The sequence below is a fragment of the Marmota flaviventris genome, chromosome 15 (genome assembly GCF_047511675.1).
Source record: "Marmota flaviventris isolate mMarFla1 chromosome 15, mMarFla1.hap1, whole genome shotgun sequence".
In the NCBI taxonomy this organism is placed as follows: Eukaryota; Metazoa; Chordata; class Mammalia; order Rodentia; family Sciuridae; genus Marmota; species Marmota flaviventris.
The window spans coordinates 49,196,057-49,217,915 of NC_092512.1; the positions used below are offsets into that span (position 1 = coordinate 49,196,057).

General features: G+C 38.1%; 1 protein-coding gene across 1 annotated transcript in view; it reads right to left on the bottom strand.

The window, feature by feature from the left end:
* Nucleotides 1–12,401: 12,401 nt before the first annotated feature.
* Nucleotides 12,402–21,859, bottom strand: part of Ca13 (carbonic anhydrase 13) — a 28,866-nt gene continuing 19,408 nt past the window's right edge. The window contains exon 7 of the mRNA XM_027947792.2: nucleotides 12,402–14,553. Within this exon, the coding sequence (XP_027803593.1) occupies nucleotides 14,434–14,553 (120 nt within the window). The 3' untranslated portion in view covers nucleotides 12,402–14,433. The remainder of the gene's footprint in view (nucleotides 14,554–21,859) is intronic.

Genomic DNA, 21,859 nt, shown 5'->3' on the forward strand with positions numbered 1-21,859 from the left:
TGTCAGTAGACTGTACACATTTGAACATAATAACTAATATTTGTTAAGTATGCCAGGCATTGTGATAATTCCTTTAAGTGCCTTACCTTATGTAAGATGCACAACAAATTTCTTCAATTGGCATCATCATTATTCTCCTTTTATGAATTAGAAAACTGAAGCCTGGAAATGTTAAAAAGCTTGCCAAAATGCAGAATGAATTCTTCAAAAATCATGTTACATGAATGTGTAAATATGCCGCAGAGAATTTCACCTTTATGCAGAGGTAGAAAGAACCAATCAAATATAAATAGGCAGGTGAAAGGAAGTCTGGTAGAGGAAGGAGAATGGGAGAGGGGAGGGAGGATGAGGGTGAAAAGAGAAAGGAAAGGGGGGATCATGAACTGAAATTGAATTCTATGCATGTATAAGTTTACTGGGATGAACCCCACTACTATGTATAACTATAGAGCTCTAATAGAAAAAATGAATAGACAAACTTGACAATACTCATAAGTAATTACACTCCACTCTCTGACCTTCTGAACAAATCAGTGCTTTTTTCCAGATCACTGCCCTTAACCTCAAATTTTAAAATACGCTGGTGAAAGTGTTTCTATTTGTCCTGAGGTGATTCAGTTTGGGGTAAGTAAAGGCCCAACCCCCACCCCCACAAAGTCCTCTCAAAACTTTTCTTATTGAGAAAACCATAACCTGAGTTCCCTCAAACACCGAGGTTAGAAAATTCTTATCATGTCCCCATAATGTTTTATGAACAATGTGTTCTACTTTCTGTCGTTCTAGAAATAGGGTTTGGGTTGTGGAATCGTGTGCATGGATTCATAGTTGAATGGGGCACCTTGGCAGGATGATGAGGGGGCAGATAGACTGCTTATAATAAAATTTCTGATCCTGACAACAGGGATGTGATCTTGACCCAGCCTAAAAGTGAGAGCTGAATAAGAATCAAAGAAAGAACAGTAGCTGGACTTCTCACCATGAATCTCAACAAGAATGAGGCATGCCAAAGAGCTCAACAGGTGGTAAGCAAAATAAGCTATTAATAAGAAAACCTCAAATATAAGGGTCTTTGTAATTCGATGACAGATTAAGACTGCTTGAAGACCCCTAATCTAATCCAGTACTCACAGAAGAAACTATCCCATTTGTAGAAAACTTACAAAAGAGTTACAACTTTTTAGAAGTATAGGTGAAAGTAACCTAACATTGACCTAGAAATTTAAGTCAAAACTTGCTTCCACCTGAGGCCATTTCTCCTTATCTATACTTAGCAAAGGTAGATGCAGAGGGCTGAGCATCTCACATGTTTACTGTTAGTGAATACTTCCTCAGCCTCCTCTTTCCTGGCAGTGGCAGAAGCAGGGCCCACTGGAATCAGTATGGTACCCAGAGGAGTAAGAGGTACCCAGAGCAGGTGGCACTGCTGCTCTCAGAGGGAACTGTGGCCAGGAGATGCACCTGGGGATGGAAGAAGGAGGGAAGGAGAGAGAAGAAATTAAGAGAAACCAAGAGTGAGTAACTCGTGAGCACAAATGAGAGACCCTCTGGGAACATTTAGAAATAATGCGGAGAGGAATCCTTTGGAAGGGGCTGAAATACTGCACAGGTGGGAGTTAAGTGATGGCAATGGTTTCCATTTTCCCCTTGGCTGATCTATGCCTCGCACTTTGGGCAGTTTTTGTGATCCAACACCACCACCTGGTGGTTAATATGAGGAACAACTCACCTTGTCCACTCTCCCTTTTTCCTATTTAAGAAATTTACGTTTACATAATTTTTTCCTTTTAAAGTTTCTTTAATTCCTGGTAAAATGCTCGTTTAATTTACCAAAAAGTCTATATTTACTGAAATATTATCTTTCTCATAATTCTCCCCATCGTCACCTGTATTCCATTCCTCTAACAGTGTCTCTCACCTTAACAGTGTTATTCTGGAAGATCCCGTCCCTAGAGTGAAGTGACCTGAGTGTTAGGAGACATGTATAGCATCCACTATATTGTGAGTAAGGGTCTTCACATGAGTAATATTGATACTTTTAAACATTACAAGAAAATTTATACAACATTTCAAAGTACTGCAGTACTGTATAAAAATAGTTTTACATGTGTGTATTGCTAACACCTTAAAAATTGCAATATCTTTAAGAGTTTCTAAGGAATGCTGTGCATTCAATATAATACCAAAGTTGATATATAATTTTAGTTCTTTACCTAGTCTTCTACAGAAGTACAACATTAGTCCAGAAAATTCAAGATTATATTATAAACCTGAGCCTGAAAAAGTCATTTATTAAGTATTTGTTGAAATCTACCATGTGCTAAGCACTGTCCAGACGCTAAGAACAGGTTAACAAAATAAAATTCTTGTCGCTAAGGAAGTTAAATGCTAGTGAAAGAGACAGAAGGCATTTAAAAATAAATAATATTATGCTATGTTAATTATGCTATGTGAAGGCCATAAGAAATTATAAAGCAGGATACGGATAAAGAAAGTAACAGAGGCAGGGCCATTACTTCAGAGAGCAGAGTCAGGAAAGCCACTTTAAGAGCATGATATTTGAGTGAATGAGAAAGCTATCCTTGTGAATATCCAGGGACGATCATTCCAAGCAGAGAATATCAGATGCACAGACTTGAAAAGGCCTATTCAAGGAATAACCAGAAGTGTGTCAGTGATGGAGAGAACAGGGATGAGATAGCCAAGCTAGCACTCAAGTTTACAGGTCAACCTACACCCCAGAAAATCGAGAGTTAAAAAGTGAACCATGAGGCTGAGGTTGGGGCTCAGTAGCAGAGCACTTGCCTCCAACATGTGAGGACCTGGGTTCAATCCTCAGCACCACATTAAAAATAAATAAACAAAATAAAGATATTGTGTCCATCTATAACTAAAAAAAATTTTTTTTTTGTAAATTTGAATCAGTCTTCAAGGGTGTGGAATAAGATAAGATACCTGGAATAGGAGGTAGGGAAGTCAACTCAGATTTCCAAGGACTATGTGGTCAGCAGAGTAACAAAAAGCCAAGAAAAACAAGAACATTAAAATCAAACCACAGAGGCAGAGTTGTGATCTGCTGTGCTCCAAAATCCACCTGAGAACTTTCCTAGATGATAAGGGGCAAATTCCAGGTGGTAAGGGGCAAGCACATGTGTCACTGAAGTAGCCTATACTTAGTTACCTTTGCTCTACTAGTATCATAACAATCACATCTCAAGGTGGAGATCTAGGATGGTAATGGAGATGCAACTCACAGGAAGAGGCATGATGCAAAGGTGTTCAGGCGTGACTAAAACTCCACCTTCTCCTTGCGATGACTTCAAGACGGTGGGTCCCTGTCTACCTGACAGGTACCATAAACGCTGTGCACCTTTTTCCTTGGAGTCAGCCTGGAATTTCTGTCCCCCTGGTGTTGCCTCCCGTGTGCTTCAGCACAGGAAAGAAAAGCCCTGTTTCTGTGCCAACGTGCCCTTATCTGATTGCTTTGCTAGCACAAAAACTCACTGAGTCAGTAAGAGAGGCAGGAACAGCTGGTTCAAAAATCAGGTAGAACTCCATATATAAACCTAAGGATTTCAGATTTTATACCAAGGACAGGAAGTCATTGTTGTGGGGAGCTGAATGAAATGATGGGCTCTGACCTACTTTGTAAGAATCACCTTGGCTGCCGTGTGGAGAAGACTGTGCAGCAAGAGTGGAGCAAGGAGACCGGTGGAGAGATAATATCTTAAGAGTAACAATCACAGAGCTTGCTAACAGCTTCAGTTTGGGTGTGAGAGAAAGGAGAGATGGACGTGTGTTTTGAGCAGCCAATGCTAACCTCTACTGAGATGGAGCATCCTGGGAAAGGAGCCATTTGCAGGAAAGAACAAGGGGATGAGAAGTAGAACTGAGAAATCTGTTTGAATATGTTATCTGACATCCCCGGAGCTGTCTTATAGGCAGGTGAATGTATGACTTCTGAGCTCAGGGAAAGAGTTGGGGATGGAGATATAAATTTGTGTATTAGGCATGTGTTTAAATGTTATTTAAAGTCATGGGATTAGGAAAAAAATCACCTAGGGAATGAGTGAAGAAGAGAGATAAGAATAGACTGGAAAGAAAGAGCTAGTGAGGGAGGAAACCAGGAAATTGGTCTCAGAAGACAAGCGAAGGGATAGAAGCACACATCTGCTAGATCTCTGATTCTGTGACAAGCACTAAAGGCCAATAGAGAAGAGCAAAGAATGAGCAGTGTAGACAATTTGGGGTTTTAATTGATGACTTAGCTGCAGGATATTTCATATGAAAACTCATCTGAATGAAAATATTACAGAATAAGAGGATGTCATAAAGTTTTACCAAGTCATTTGAAAGACTTCATGAGAAACTGGCACATTTACAACAAACATTAATTAGCTGTAGGGACTAATTCAAGAATTGATCTATTTTGAACATTAGCGTATTCAATATTAGTTTATTGAAACAGATACCTTTGAGATCTTTATTTTTAAAAAGATTAAAAAGGGATGTATCCTCCTAGCATTTTAATCCCACAAATTTTTAGCAAGGATACACTTGAATTATATTCAACAAGGAGTTTTTGTTTGAATAGGAAGGAAGTGTATCCTCATAACAAGGAAAACAAGTAGAGCTTTCTGCTTCCTCTGTTCCTTAATGTGGTTGGAGAAGTAAAAGAATAACTGGGCTCCAATTTCAAGCTCTTGTGATGAGTGGGCAAACTCAGCCAAAAGCGTGCTTCTGGGTGGCTGCGAAGCACAACAGAACCTTTCATTGTTTGGGGAAGGAGCACTTGAAGCTTGTGTTTGTTCGGATTCTGATTTCCAAAGGACAAACATGGGAAGTATATCTACAGCACAGCAAATAAAGGAGCAAATGGATTGGCAGGAGGCGGAGGGGGGGGCGGGTAGGAATTGTTTCACCGCTGGATCCCAGGATGTCTGAGTGACAGATGAAGAAACCCTACCCAGCAGGTCCAGCAGGTCCCCAGGCCAAGAGAAAGGAGCACTGTTTGGTGTGTGATAATTGGTAGACCCCTTGGGACTAGAGCTGCAGGAGGTTCATGGATCCCAAAGATTTTGATTACGTAACAACCCTGAAAATTGTTTCCAAAGTCTTCATACCTATAAAATCTCTACTTAGGCTCAGAATGTGATTAGTCTGACTCCCATTTTTCACATCCAGTGTCTTTCATCTGTCTTCCAGGTGACTGAGAAAAGACAGCACTGACCTGTATCAATCAGGAGCTGCTTCCTAACCATCAGGAACATCAAAGAGGATGAAATGATGAAGCAGGTTATAATGAGGCCTTTTGCCTGCATTAACCATTTCCTGAATTATAACACTCTTGTTTTCTTTATACATGCAATTGGTAGGTTGAAACAATATTTTTTAGTGCTTGCAGGATCATACTGAGATTTTGCACCAAAAACTTAAAAATAAGGAAAATGAGTTTAAAACTCTACATTTTCACTAAGTAGCTCCAAGAGTTAGGCTTTATTTTATATATAAATAAATAAATGTGTGTATGTATGTGTGTGTGTGTGTGTGTGTTGTGTGTATATATATATTAGAGCAGAAATAGGAGAACTCTCTTTAAAGGACAGAGAGGACTTCAGATTTGAACCTTACTTGAGTGAATGTGTTAACGTGTCTGAAGGTCAGATGTGCCAATTAGAGAAAAGGTTGATTTGTGACAGAATAAAGATAAAACCACATACATAGAGTTTATCCAAATATGACCAAAGGTTAAGAAAATATTAGCTATCAAACTAAGTATTTTAGTCCTCTTGCAAAAAAAAATGTCTATACTTTGAGGATAATGCTGGAAGATATAGAGAACAATTTCTATTCCTAGGAGAAGTATTGAAAAAATACAATGCTTAGAGCAGTAGGGGTGGGAAACTTATTAGGAACAAATGTAGAGAGGGAATTTCTCATGACAGAGCCCAAGGAACCGATAGGCCAGGGCTCCAAATGATAATATGATGAGTGGTTTGGATTTGAATTCAAGTAATTAACCCAGACATAGAGGAAACTGCATTGTCCCTTCCAGCACATAAACAGGAAGTGATGCATATTGTTTGGCCTTGGCCTTGATACTGGGAATTAAATGACAAAGTAGAGAGAGCAGAAAAAGTGAGAGAGGGCCACAGAGAAAGAGGGAACCTGAAGTATCTGAATGGAGTGATGAATTCTACATCCAATAGGGTGAGACTAAGTGCATACAAGGTGGCTGAGGCAGTATGTACGTATGTTGGGTGATTTTATTACAGCATAAGCCAGGCTGTTCACTAGAACCGAGCACAACTTTCAGAGGAGTGGAAATCTGAGAAGAACAGGGGTGGAACATTGAATCTTGGCATGAGATGGTTCTTGATCCTTTTTGTCTGGGGACCCTTTACAGTCTTAAAATTTACTAATGATCCCAGAGAGTTTTTGTTTATGAGGGCTTATCTATTGATATTTTATAGTTAGAATTAAAACAAAAGTATCAATGTGTTTGTTAACTCAAAGATCATAGATGTATAAAATAAGTAATTTACATAACAATAAGTAACAAATTTTGTGACAATAACAATATTTCCAAAAACAATAAAAAAGTGATATTTAAATATTTTTGTAAATCCCCTAATGTCCGGCTAAATAAAACACAGTTGATTCTTAATAGCTCCTTCTCCATTCAGTCTGTTGTGATAGGCTGTTTGTTTGAACCATTTGAAAGAAACCCAGCCTCACACAGATAGTTAGCTAGAAAATGGAGCAAGTTTGTAGATAATTGTGGATGTTCTCTTTTAGTACTTTTTCAGTGCTTTTAGTACTTTTTCAAAACTTAACAAGTGGCAGTTTCCTAAAAGTTAGTCTCAATTAACTGCATGAATAAAATTTTCATGCTTTGTTTTACCAAAATATATTAGTCTATTGTGAATTTGGAACAGATATTTGATCTGTGCATGAATAGGTAACACGATGCACTTGTCAGAGAATATTGTTTCTCTGATGTATCCATATCTTCAAAACATAGACACAATTCATTATAAAATATCAAAAAGAATCAGACTTGTTAAAATTATCTCTGGCCTCTTCAGAAATGTGTTTAAGCACTAAAAAGCTGGCAAGCTTATGGAGGTAGACACCCGCATTTTCCCAAATCATCATGTTCTCTTGAAAGTTGTTCTAATTCCATCACTACCAACAAATACTTTCAGTTGTTTTTCTTGAATTAAAATTCTCACTCTGTTCATATTCAAGAAAACATTTCCCAGTTACCCACATCTAAATCTCCATTGTTTGTCGGCTATTCTGTCAGAAATGGTGCTCCGTGAAAATAGTGGTGCATTCAGTTGGCAACTCGGTTTGGATGTTCTTCATGGAAGTGTCCCATTTTGTTACACCAAACATTAAAGAATGTATACTCAGTGGTTGAGATTTAATAAAATTAATAATTTTTACTTCAGAACACGGACATTCTTAAGAGACTCTGGCATGTCAAAATTGTGATCACTTGGTGGTGACAAAAATAATGACTGGTACTGTCATTTACTGCCACAGCCTACAAAGAAACAGTCGTTTAAACTATCATCACTTTTATAGCAGAAGTACAAATAGAAAACCAGTAAAAAAGGCAAATAACATCTTGGTACTATTAGGAAGTAGAACCAACTTCACCAACCACCTGCAAGTGTCTCTGGGATCTCCCAGGAGTCAGCTGGACACTTGGAGATCAGTCACTCCAGGACACAGGCTGAGGAAATTTCCTGGTTGTCCAGGTGATGGCAGTAGAAAAGGTTTCCCTCAGAGGAGAGACTGGTGGTGGACCTTGGCCAAAACAAAGAAAGGTGACATTTGTTTGGAGACCATCCTGAGGAGAGGGTGTATCCATTCTGTCACAGTATAAATCTACAAAATTCCACTCCCATTTATCTTGGAGCAATTCCAAAATTGTTAGACTAGCATTTCTTTTTTTTTAATTGATTTTATTTTTTAAATACATGACAGCGGAATGTATCACAATTCTTATTACACATATAGCCAATCCCAAAAAAAACAAATGCCAAATGTTTTCTCTGACATAAGGAGACTAGCATTTCTTTAGGGAACAAATTGCTGGGGTTGGTGAATGATCTATGGGCACTTGCTATTTCATTGAGGAAGAATGGATTGCAAGCTGTGCCAACTTGACATGTAATCAGAGCCCTTAGTCACCCATATTCTCATCCATTATGCTTTCAACAAGTTCTTCTTGAGTTGCCTGTAAGAACCAGATGCTGTGAAGGGAAGGCATGCTCCATCCATCCTGGTTGCTGGACAAGTTCGATGACAGCTAAGAAAGATAAGGATGAGATCTAAAGGAGACATTGCTTACTCCTTGGAACTTGGGAGAGGTCACCAAGAGACACACCACAAGCATGGGAATTCAGTGTCTGCACCTGAGCCCCACGTGGAACAACAACTGAATTGTGTCATCAAGCAGCTTCGTTCCACTGCGCTACTTCACTATAGCCACCCCTCCTCTGGCCTTAGTCCAGTCAGTTTTGAAAGGGGCTGACGCCACCTGCCCTCCTGAGCCAGTGTTTTCCTGCTGGCCATGATGGCTTGGTTAAGGAAGGGCAAGTGACTCAGACTAGACAAATGAGAATTCAGGTCGTTCTTGTATTGAGATCTTTGGACACAGAAGCTCGGCTGGCAGCACAGGTGTAGCTTACAGAGGTGGCATAGGTGCAGAGGTGCAAAGACTCATCCTGAAAACATAAAAGGAAAGTCTGACTGGCTAATGAAGCCCACAGAAGTGGAGACAGCCAAGACATAAAAGACTGAGACCTGATCTAAGCTCCTGGCTTTATCACAATGAAATCTGGCTTTACCTGTGATTTTTTTCAATTCTGTGAAACAGCAAACCCCATTATTTTCCTTAGCTATTTTAAAATGGAGTTTCTATCATTTTCAAACAAAAGAATCCTTAATGACATAGTTCCCTACCCAGGTACAAAACCACATAGAGAACAAAAGAACTCAAATTCCAAATACATAACATTTGAAAACCTTGATGTCAATTTCTCCAGAATTAATTCATCTAGAGTTAATGTTCTCAAGCCAGGTTCGGTGGCACACACCTGTAATCCCAGTGGCTCGGGAGGCTGAGGCAGGAGGATCGCAAGTTCAAAGCCAGCCTTAGCAAAAGCGAGATGCTAAGCAACTCAGTGAGACCCTGTCTCTAAATAAAATACAAAATAGGGCTGGGGATGTGGCTCAGTGTTTGAGTGCCCCTGAGTTCAAACCTTGGTACCAAAAAAAAAAAAAAAGAATTAATGTTCTCATGATACCCTATAGTTGCCTTGGAAGATCTGAGCTAACAGCAAAATCACTTCCTCTTTTATCTTTTTTTTTTTTTTTTAGGGGTAGGTACTGGGGATTGAACTCAGGGGCACTTTACCACTGAGCCCCATCCAAGCCCTATTTTGCATTTAATTATAGACATGGTCTCACTGAGTTGCTTCGTGTCTCACCATTGCTGAGGCTGGCTTTGAACTTGCAGTCCTCCTATCTCAGCCTCCCTAGCCGCTGGCATTACAGGCATGCACCACCGTGCCCAGCACAAATCACTTCTTAACCTTTATACCTCTATACTTAGCACATAAGATGTTCAATAAATGAGGGTCAAATTAAATTTCCTGAGTGGAAGAGAAGTTTAGCAATGGCCTTCCATCTCTGGAAACTTCTGGTCTAGCCTCATATCCATTCACCTGACCTCCCTAATGGAGGTTCCAGCCAGTGCCTTTCCAGGTCCTAAGTCCATTTGCCCTCATATCCACTACTGTACTTGTCCACTGATTTTTTTTCTGTATAGCAAAGGGGATGACCTCATGTGTCTCCACGTGGTCTGGCTTCTGGCTAGGCTCCAATACTGGGTATCACCAGTGGGAGTCTGGAGGATGAAATGGACAGAGAACCTAAAGTATTCCTCCCTGTCTCTCTGTCTCAGTCAGGGTCTCAGGTAGTAGCTGGTCTTTCCAAAAAATAACAAGATCCTGCTAACCAGGCCCTTTCCTTTCAGCTTCAACTGTGTGGCCCTGGTTTCTAGGCTCTAGGAACCCTGCCCTCCTCTAAGGAAGGAGGAAGGTTTTCCTAAACTTGATTGTCTCCCTGTCCTCTGTTTTTTCAGCATCCTCCATCACTTCTGTAATTAATTTTAAGCATTTACACCCTCTCTTTGAAAAAATGAGTGGTTTCTGTTTTCCCATAGGAAGCTGATAGTGCCACATACATTTTTAAATGACAACGAGCATTTAATTATATGTTTGTGTCTGGGACCCTCAGAGAGGCTCCCTATACCTCCAGCTGCTCCCAGTAGCAGCCCAACCATGGATGCGTGTTTCCAGAAGTCCTTGTTAAAACAGCAACCTTTTGTGTGACATGTTTTTCTAAGTTATGCCTTCCATGAGGAACTTAGGACCAAGTTATGGTCAATCTGATCTCATTGAGACACAAACCCACACAAGGGTTTCTACAGCTCTCACCCATAAGCACAGCTAAGGTAACCTTGAGCCCAGCTAAGCTAACCTGACCTCCCTTTTCACCCAGAGGACCTGGTACTGAAAACAAACTCATTGGAAATGGGAAGTTCAATGGACCCACTTCCTTCCACCAAGTGATTTATTCTGATGGGGTAGAGGAGCAAGGAAATGCTGAGAATCCTCCAGCAGGAAGACTTCTCTCAGTCCATGAGCGGGGCTGGGGTGAGGGTGGGTGTTCCTGACTGTTGTAATTCCTCTCCAGGAAGGCAAAGGTGGGGTTTTAGCCACACTGGAGAAATGTCCAGTCAATTCAACTCAATGAAGAGTAAGGATGTAGTTCAGCACACACGAGGCTCTGGGTTCAATCTCCAGCACTGCCGAAGCAAAAGGAAAAGAGTATTCCTGTTCACCAACATTGAGTTTATACCTTTATTTTGAAGGTATCCTTTATTTTCCCTTCCCTTCCGTTCTTAAATAACTTGGTCCATCAACCATTAGGTAGAGTCAAGCAAGTGAACATTGTGCAACATCGGGGGACAAGGCAGCTCAGCAGGGGACATCAGAGAGAGAAGGGAGCTTCTGTGGAGGGTAGGGGTGAGAGACCAGAGGTGGTTATGGAATATTGGCAACACGCAGAAGAATGGGCCAAATAAGTATGTTAAGAACAACAAAAGTCTGGATTTTCACTGCTAGAAAAAAGAATTACAAATATAGAATGAATCCTAAAGTGTTGGATTGAAATTGTAAATACAAGTATGAAATCAGTTTTTAAAACATATAGACATTTATAAGTACACAGAGGTGTGTGTGTGTGTAGATATGCACTCATTCTTGACATCTGTCCCCTGAGAGGGTCTTGAAGTAGCAACACTTCAATATCATTGAGCTCACCTACTGAGCAGATCATGGTTTTTCCAATACTATTTTCTACTAAAAGAAGCCAGATCTCCTTGAAAAATTGCTGATTCTAAAGCCTGAGAAGGAAAAGTATAAGATGAGCCAGGAGCATCATATAACTGTCAGAAAGTAACAAAATAGAGAGTCAGATGGCCAGAGAAGTCAGCTTGAAGATGCTCCAGCTGGCCGCATCAAAAAAAAAGAAAGAAAGAAGAAGAAAATCAGAATATATAACAATAATAGTAGTAATAAAATAGGTATCTTTAAGTCCATGATGGAAATAAATGAATACATAGGAGGTTTAATGAGGAAATGGATATCTACAGTATTGAAAAAAATCCCTCCTAGATACAAATATTTGTTAACTACAAATGATAATCACTTTAAAATGAAGAAGGCTAGCAGACAGAGTCATAACCAAGTGACAAAAGTGAATGTATTCTATAATAGGACAAATCAAAATTGACTACCTGGCAGAATGCAATGGGAACACAGCACCTCTTGTGATATTCCTGCCCACAATACACAGGCTGAATCTAATCTAAGAAAATACTAGGAAACCCAAATTAAAGGAAATTCTATAAAACAGTTGGCCCATAATCTTCAAAACTGTCAAGATCAAGAAAACCAAGAAAAGGCTAAAAAACAGCTCCTGACTAAAGGAAACAGAACAACTAATGAACAAATCATTCTCTAGTGGATTGGGTGGACAATAATGGAACAACGTGAATATCATGTCTATTTTAGCTTTACTGTGGATATGTAGGACAATGTCTTTCTTCCAGCTCAAAGGAAATGAATACACACTATAGCACACAAGATGGTGAGAAATCAGGACACAACTTACATTAAAACAGTTGAGGGGGGAAATGTGTTTTTGGCACTGTGTTTGCAATGTTTCTAGGCAAAACTTTAATTTGATTCCATGTATTGCATATATACAGCCCTCATACAGTTGAAAGGTTTTTTTTCATTTTCTTTATTGCGGTTAAATCCAATTTAAATTATAACACAAAATGCTTAACAAACATCAGATATCTATACTAACATTTAAAACTCCAACTTTTGTAAAGGAAATAAAATAGTAATTTTAAAACACACTTAAACCTTTTGACCCTAAGAGATACATAAATAAGCAGAAAACCTTCAAGGAGATCAGTACAGTGCGGACTTTTTTAGCCTACTAAGGGGCAACCTGTGGCATAGAACTGATGTAATACTGCAGCAGAAAATTACAAAGTGGTAAATTACAAAGTGGTAACTCTCACACACAGTAATCACAATCCCCATCCTAAACACCATCTGGATACAGCAACTTACATTCTCTAAGAAAACAAGCTTCTTTCCCTCACTAGGATGCTTCACAACATGTCTCTCCAAACTAAAGAAATGCCTTCCCATCCAACACTGGTACTTTTAAAACCATTAGAACTTCTGGTTATACAAATCAGGTTTAATAAATTATTCCTTTCAGAAACAATTTTAAAGATATTAAACATATTTTACTTGTTAGATTAATTTATACTGCATTTGATCTCAAGCAGAGAGATAATCATGAAGATAGTAAAAAAATTTTAAACATTCATTCATTAAATATTTACTGCATATTAATTCACAAAGCCTCAAGCTAGAGACAGTGAAAGAAATGGCAACCAAGATACCAGCCTTAATCTTCAGGAGCTCATCTCATGTACCAGAAGACATCACCAGAACACAATTTACTGATACCCATTTGTTCTATTAAGGAGAATGTAACAATAATTTGAATTAATAAAATCCACATTCACAGAAAGAGAGAGTCCAAAAACAAATCATCAAGTCAAAGACATCCAGATAAACTTCTCTCAGAAGATAACTACTTGAACTACTACTGTTCAAGTCTTAAATGTGGCTATTAAGTTAATGCTTGGTGTCACTCCATAACAGAAAGGGCAAAAGGAACTCTGCCCTCATTCTCCCCAACAAAAGCAACCAAAATAAACAAGAAATAGGAAGTAAAAATTAACATCAAGTGCCATCTTACAAAATTACTTAATAGGCTAAGGGGTGTGTCTAAACGGGGAAATGGGCTTTGCCATGGAAATGGGCTTAAGGTTTTATGGACCAATGGGGTATTTATATGAGATGCAAGTAATTTTTTCACTAATTGACAATAAAAATGACACACTAAGGATTGGTCCCTGCTCTATCATCAAAACAGGGCAAAGCAGGTAACCTGTTCATCATGCTCTTGAGCAGCTCTGCCTGTACTGCTATTGTTTAATCTGTTCATTTCAAACCACAGTAAGGCCAGAACTAGCAGACACTTCATCTTGTCAATTTTAGCTGATTCATTATTAACATTATCAAGTGATGATATATGCATAATTGATTAAAGTGTAAATAGCTATTTTATAACCTAGGGAATCCCTCACCAAAATCATAGTTATTTTTGCTCTGAAAAGTAGACACTGAGTACAAAAGTAGACAAATTAAGTAGCTATATCCCACCCCCAGATCTCTCATATCTTGCACTTTATTAAAAGTATCACACTAGAATCAGCAACACATCCATAACAAATATTCACTTTAAAAGGAAATACCGACTTTTGATAAACACACTATCAAAACATTAAGAATCACTTGTTTAGAAAAAGACATCACAATCCGAACATTCTGGAAGTGATTGAAGTTTGTCATTAAACTTCACAGAGAGACATGCTGAAGTGACTCAGTCTCTGGCAAGGTAGGATCTTCAGTACATTCTGACGTTTTGTGAGGCCAGCCATGTTTTTGTTTTGTACTTCAGGGGTTTTAACAACATCAGACCAAGTTTATTGCTTGATCCCTGCATGCAAATCCGGAGCAGATGAGCTAAGTCGGTTTAACTAAAGAGATCTGGCTTTCCTCATGGTGTTAACACTGATCATAAAATGGTACTCACAGATTAAAATTCTAGAAAGAAGTGTTAGTGGGGATTTTTGTGTTTTGTTTTGTTTGCTGTCTCTCTGCAGTCACGTTTAGGGATGTCCACTGGAGACCACTGCTAACAGAAAGAGGCTCTCACTTTGCGGCCCTTCAGAGGTTGGGGTGGACGGTGATTACTCAACAAAAATGCCGCTGCTTCACCCTCTGCTGTACACAGGAGGCTGCGGAATTTAGCCAACTGTTGAAGAAAAATTAAGCATTAATTTCAGCATGGAAAGTCACACCAATGCCAACAAAATGTATAGCCAACTCAAGAACATAACCTTTCCTCTACCAGAAACCAAAAATATTACAATGAGAATTTGCCAAGTTGTGACATGAATGTTATAAAGAATGTTTCCATCAAATTCTCTTCACTGCAAAAACCTGTGTTCTGAAATTAAGTACACATGAATTCTTTATTTCAAGATAAAAATAATAGGGCTGGGATTGTGGCTAATGGTAGAGCACTCACCTATCATGTGTGAGGCACTGGGTTCAATCCTCAGCACCACATAAAGATAAATAAATAAAGGCATTGTATCCATCTACAACTAAAAAATATTTTTTAAAAAACGATCAAAGTAATAAGAGGAAATGTCATTTAAAATGTGGTTTAAAGAATATGCATCTAGAAATTAGAGTATTTTTCCTACCTACACACACACACACACACACACACACACACACACACTTACAAAATAGGCTCAATTATAATGTCATTTTGAAACCTTATTTTTCCATTTAATATATACCCTAGGCATTTTTGCAAATCAATAAACTTACATGAGTATTTGTAACCACTGCAAAATTCTATTATAAGTTTGTTGCTCTGTAGTAAGTATGTTTTGTAGAATCCTAACATTTTTTTGGTGGTTTAATATTATATATTCAAATTTGGGGCTGGGGCTGTAGCTCAGTGGTGGAGCACTTGCCTAGCACATGTGAGGCACTAGATTTGAGTGTCAGCACCACATAAAAATAAATAAATAAAATAAAAGTGTTGTGTCTATCTACAACTAAAAAAAAAGAAAAAAAAGTCTTTTTTAAATTTAACACAGGCCTACAGTAGTAAAATAAAGATTGGATAAATTACTTGAATAATTCTAGCTTCTCAAAAATGTTAATCAAAATTATATTGCCAAACATAAGTTTTTGGTATTTGTTTTGTTATTGTTGTTGTTGTTGTTATGTTTTTGTTATGGCTTAGATTTGAAGTGTCCCTCAAAACTCATGACTGAGACAATGTAAGAAGGTTTAGAGGGGAACTAATTGGGTCAGAGCGCCTTAACCTAATCAGTGAATTAATCCCCTGATCAGGATTAACTGAGTGGTAACTGTAGGCAAGTAGGGTGTAGCTGGAGGAGTGGGTCATTGAGGGTGTGCCTTTGGGGTATATATTTTGTCGTGGTGAGGAGAGTTCTCTCTCTCTGTTTCCTGATCATCACGTCTTGAGTTGCTTTCCTCCACCACACTCCTCCACCATGATGTTCTGCCTCACCGTAAACCTCAAGGAATGGGGCCTGCTATCTATGGACTGAGACCTCTGAAACCGTGAGCCCCAAAATAAACTTTTTCTCCTCTAAAATTGTTCCTGTCAGGTCTTTTGGTCACAAGAGCAAAAAAACTGACTAAAACAGTTTTGATGAGGACGACTTAGTAAACTATTAGGAATGAAAGCGTCCATTCTCTAAACTTCTTTAGTTATCTAATCTCAGAATCAAGAAAATTTGGACTAAAACACATCAACTGGGTTTCCATCATCTTCATTTACCTGAGGCCTAGAATATTTCACATATAGTATTAACCTGATGGGAAGCAGAAGGAAAGGGCTATTCGTAATAAACAATAATATTTTATAACCACTCTCTATGGAGCACAGGATCATCCATCGTATGCAAACAACTCTGGATTTTCACAAGTGATATCCTGTGTCTCAAAGAGCCCAGATACAGGAAGGATGAAATGCATAGCTACAGCTTACTATTACTCATAATTTCATTAGACCAGGTCATTACAGCTAAAACTACATGGAACTCAAGAGAAAGTCTGGTGAGGTCAAGTAGCAGAGGCCAATGAGATCTCATTCCTGGGAAGACACCCAGCCTTCTGCAGATCATGAAAATCAGGTCCATGTGGAGGGGCCATTCCAGGTGGCTGTGGAAACATGCAGAGTCCCACGTCAGGGTGCTGGTGGAGGAACCTCACACAGCAAAACCTGCCTGCCAGGTGATACCACTGATCCCTCAGAATACCTTGGCTCTATTTAAACACACAGGCCATTCAACTCCTCTGGCTCCCTACCTCTGCACCACTTTAGCCTCATTAGTTCAGAACTGAATCTTACTCTAGATCTTTCCAACCTGCTCACTTTGGCAGAAGTCCCCAAACCTGTCCTGAGGTCTTATCAAATCTCTTCCTTATAGGACTCTCCCAATCACTTGATCAGCTGGATAGGACCTGTACCTGCCAACCCCTGCTCACATTTTCCTTCTTTTGGGTCCTGTGTCTTCCCCTGGCTGGCCTTTACCAGTCTCATCCTCTCAGGTAGCCACAGGCTCATTCAGGCAGAAAACCTGCTCTTCTGTCACTAAAGCTGACTCAGCATCTACACGTTCCTGGCAAGGAATGTCACTCATTCCGCCTTGAGGCTGAGGTAGGTGTGACCTGTTTTGTTGGTTTACTTGGCTCTAAAACTAAAATTCCAGTTTTCTTATGTAGCAATCCCAGTAAGATGAAATACTCTTTTTCAAAGGTTCTGTAAATAATTCTATTTTACACGCATGCTCAGCCACGTGTAACAGAACACCGTTGCCTGCCAAAGTAGAGTAACAATGAAAATAAGCTCTCCTATGGAACATGGTGATCTAGCATTTTAATAGGTGCTATCAGCATGGTTTCTGAGCCTTGGACCACCCACTTTCTTTTTTTTTTTAAATAGAGAGTGTGAGAGAGAAAGTGAGAGAGAGAGAGAATTTTTTTAATATTTATTTTTTATTGGTTGTTCAAAACATTAAAAAGCTCTTGACATATCATCTTTCATACATTTGATTCAAGTGGGTTATGAACTCCCATTTTTACCCCAAATACAGATTGCAGAATCACATCGGTTACACATCCACGTTTTTACATAATGCCATATTAGTGACTGTTGTATTCTGCTACCTTTCCTATCCCCTACTATCCCTTAGTTTTCAGTGGGTACAACATCTTTGTTTGTATGGGGTGCTGAGGATCGAACCCGGGCCGCAGGCATGCCAGGCGAGCGTGCTACCACTTGAGCCACATCCCCAGCCCTGGACCACCCACTTTCAATCAATTTTTCTAGATCTACCTGGCACTTTCACATGCAGATACCACTCTAAGCCAGTTTTTGAAGGATGATCCCAGACATCTGAATGAACAGACTTGGGGGTGATTACTAAGAATTCAGATTCCTGTATCTTACCCCCCGACCACCTCCAAATTAGAATTTCTAATAAGGCCCAAGTTTCACATTTTGCTAAGCTGCCCTAAGTGGATCTTGGATACACTAAACTTTGAGCATCACAGGTACAAAACTGCCAACATATTTTCTGCTCTTCCCCTTCTTGACCTTATTTTTGATTTCCTTCTTGAAATTCCCTCCTTTCCTTGATTACCTGCAACCAGTTCTCATCTTTTAATCTTTTAACCATCTCAATATCACTTTTCCATGAAATCTTTCCTGATTTCTCCACTTGAAAATAGTCTCTAATCTTCTGAACTTCCATTACTTTTTGTGTTGGTCTTTGGCACCAAGCATAGCCCCCTGTGTCATGGTTTTTGTGTATCTATATTATGCCCTCTATTGAATTTCAAATTCCCTAGGGCAAGGGCCACTTTTTATACATCTTTTTATCTCTTGTATCATTCCTTGCAAAGATCTGGCAACTAGTGAACAATTTTACCATTCACTTGTACAGTCCTCCACAATTTTGAACTTTAATTTCAAGCTGATGTTGTACTGTTTTATACATGAGCTCAAAATTAATGTCAAAGTGACTGAATTATTTTCTCATCTTCTATGTAGTATAGCAATGCAGAAGTAAAGGAAAATATTCCTAGATCATTGATTATCATTAATTGTAAAACACAAATTTTACTATTTAAAAAGCACATTTTGGTTTTCCTTCTAGCTATTCAGACTGAGATCTTGCACACAGTATCCCTAATAGAAAACAACTATAAACTAAGACATAATGCAAAAAAAGCATTAACTGCAGGTACTGCACAGTGAACAGGGATTTGAGTGGCTTGAAGGTGGAAGAGGAGAGCTCTGCAGGTAAATTCTGGTCTCTCCAGCTTTTAGCCTGGAGCTGAGTGCAGTCTGCCACGTACACACAGCCACAGTGGGGAACACCTCTCTTGCAAGGAGTGATCCAGAGAGAGGATCCTTGAACTCTCTACCCACATATCTGACTGACCCAGGAAACATGCATACACTGAACAGATTCCAAGCAGACCAGCTGAACTGAGACCAGAGCTACAATGCAAGAAAAAAATCTGTACTTCTAGTTCAGCCAACAAAACTGTCTGCTGAAACAAAAGAAGCAATACTTATCAGAGAAAAATAACCGAATCCAGAACCTTTACAATTTAATGTTCATATCATCTAGAATACATAAAAAATTACTCAGCATATGAAGAATTAAGAAAATGGAAAAAAATCTCAATGAAATAAAAATCAACAAAATCCAACCCAAGATTAACCCAATGTTGGAACTCATAAGGATTTTAAAGTGGCTATTATAAATACCTGAGGGTTAGATCAAGTTAAAGCATCTTTATAATTCATGAGAAATCTCACCAGGGTAATAAGAAGTCTTAGTAAAGCAATAAAAACAATAAAAGAGAACCAAGTAGAAATTTATTTTATTTTTAAGATAGTCTCACTATGTTGCCTAGTATCGAGCTCCTGCGCTCCACTGATCCTCCCACTGTGCTGAGACTACAGGCACATGCCGTCATGCCTGACCAAATAGAACTTTTAGAACTAAAAGATAACAGCTGGAGGGACTTAACAGCCAAATTGACATGACAGAGAAATAAAAAGCAAATGAACTTGAATATACATCAATAGAAAATATTTATGATAAAAAGCAGAGATTTTTAGAATTTTTTTTGAAAAACAATGTCTCAGGAACCTGCTAGATGATATTAAAAGGTCTAATATTTGTAATTAGAGTATCGGAAAGAAAGAACAAATGAGGATATCATACACAAAAATGAACTCAAAAACAACCAAAAAGGGACGGGGGGAATCAAAGGAAAATGTAAGAGCTAAAACTACTACTTAAAGTCGTAGAAAAAAAAAAACTGTAGCTTATTGTTAAATAAAGATTCTTAAATAGTAAAAAAAAAGTGCAAATTTTAAAAGATAAATAAAATATACATAATCAAGATTAAGAACTTTTGCTCTTCAAAAAGACATTATTAACAGAAACAAAAGGCAGGCAGCTATACACTGGGAGAAAACTTAGGCAAAACATGCATTTAAGTATGAATATACCACAGAGAATCTTGCATATATATAATTATAATGAACTAAATGAAATAATAATAATACAAGAGATATCAGTGGAGTAGAGCAAGTGGATCAGGTACAGAGAAGAGGGGAGGAAAAGGAAGGTACTGGGGAATAAAATTGATCACATTATGCTATGTGTGTGTATAAACACAGCATAATGAATCCCACTATTATGTATCATTATAATGCACCAATTAAAAACATGCATTTGAGAAAGAATTTTCATCCAAACTATATAAAAAACGCTTACAACTCTATAGTGAGAAAAACGAACAACCCAATTTAAAAATATTCAAAGAATCTGAACAGATACTTCACAAAAGAAAACACATGCATGGTCATGAAAAAAAAAATCACTAGACATCAGGTAAGTGAAAATTTACAATCACGTATACCTAGGAGAATAGCTAACTTAGAAAAACTGACAATACCAAAAGCTAGCAGAGATATGGAGCAACTAGAAATCTTATAAATTGCTGATGGGAATGCAAGGTGGCACACCACTTAGGAAGCAAGATGGCAGTACCTTATACAATCAAACATGCGTGACCTAATGACTCCAGTCCTAGGTATTGACCCAAGACATAGAAAAAGTGTCCACACAAGTGTGTATGTGAACTGCTCTTAATATCAAAATATTACTCACATAATAGCCATAAACTAGAAACAACCTAAATGTCTCAATTGCTAAATAGATTTTTTAATGTGGTATAACCATACCATGGAATATAAATAGGCAAAAAAAATAAAAGAAATGGCTGGACACAGTGGCGCATGCCTATCATCCTAACTGCTCAGGATGCTGAGGCAGGAGGATCATGAGTTCAAAGCCAGCCTCAACAAAAAGCAACATGCTAAGCAACTCACTGAGATTCTGTCTCTAAATAAAATACAAAATTGGGCTGAGGATGTATCTCATTGTCAAGTGCCCCTGAGTTTGATCCCCAGTACCAAATAAATAAATAAATAAATGAAATGGGTGAACCTAAATATTATGCTAAGCAAAAGAAATCAAACACAAAATCTACTTACTACATGATTCATTTAAACAAATTTCAAGAAAATGCAAAATTCTAGTGATAGCATGCCAGTGGTTGCTTGGGACTATGAAAATAAGACAGCTATTCTCTCTTGATCGTGGTGGTTGTTGCATGGTTGCAAACGATCACCAAAATCAGCAACCACATACTTAAAATTTGTGAGTTCCTTAATGTACAGATAATGTCATAATTTAAAAAAGGATTATTTTAAAGGAGTATTCTGCACACTGAATTTGAGCAGCTGAGTATATCAATTCAGATGATTTAAGTGAACTCAAAGAGATTTGGCAATAAAAGTCAGCCTCCCAAAGAAAATGACAGATCTGTTATTAAAAGTATTAGAAAACAGTATATCTGCCCACTGGCATGGCAGTTAAATCAAGAGTTTAGTGCTCACTGGGTGACTCTGAGGAAGAAAAATGGATTGGAATCAAGAAAAAGAAAATAAAAAATATCTTATTTTCCCTTTAGGTCAAACAGTGACTTGCTAAGAAATAGCATTAGAAAATCCTAGAAAAAAAAATCTGGCGTCAACTTAAGAGGATTTATTCTTCACAGCTAGTGACATTGCATGACAGAATTGGAAAATGAATAAAGGCAATATTTCCCAGTGACTTTAAAGAGAAAAAGCTGCCAAAATTGAGATTAAAAATTATCTTTTGGAAATTGATAGCTCAGTGATATAAGATTTTTCAACTTAACTTATATAAAAGAGCTAAAAAAAACTAAATAATTTTACCAAAAAAAAATTTTTTTTAAAATTTGTTTTTAAAATTTAAAAAAAAACTGCATATTTTCCATTTTTAGAATAAACTGTTTCAGGACAATCTTACATTTATAAAAATTACTGCAAGCTATTACTAATATTTCCAACATACCTCACACTGAATTTCCCCTATTATTCACATTTTATATTA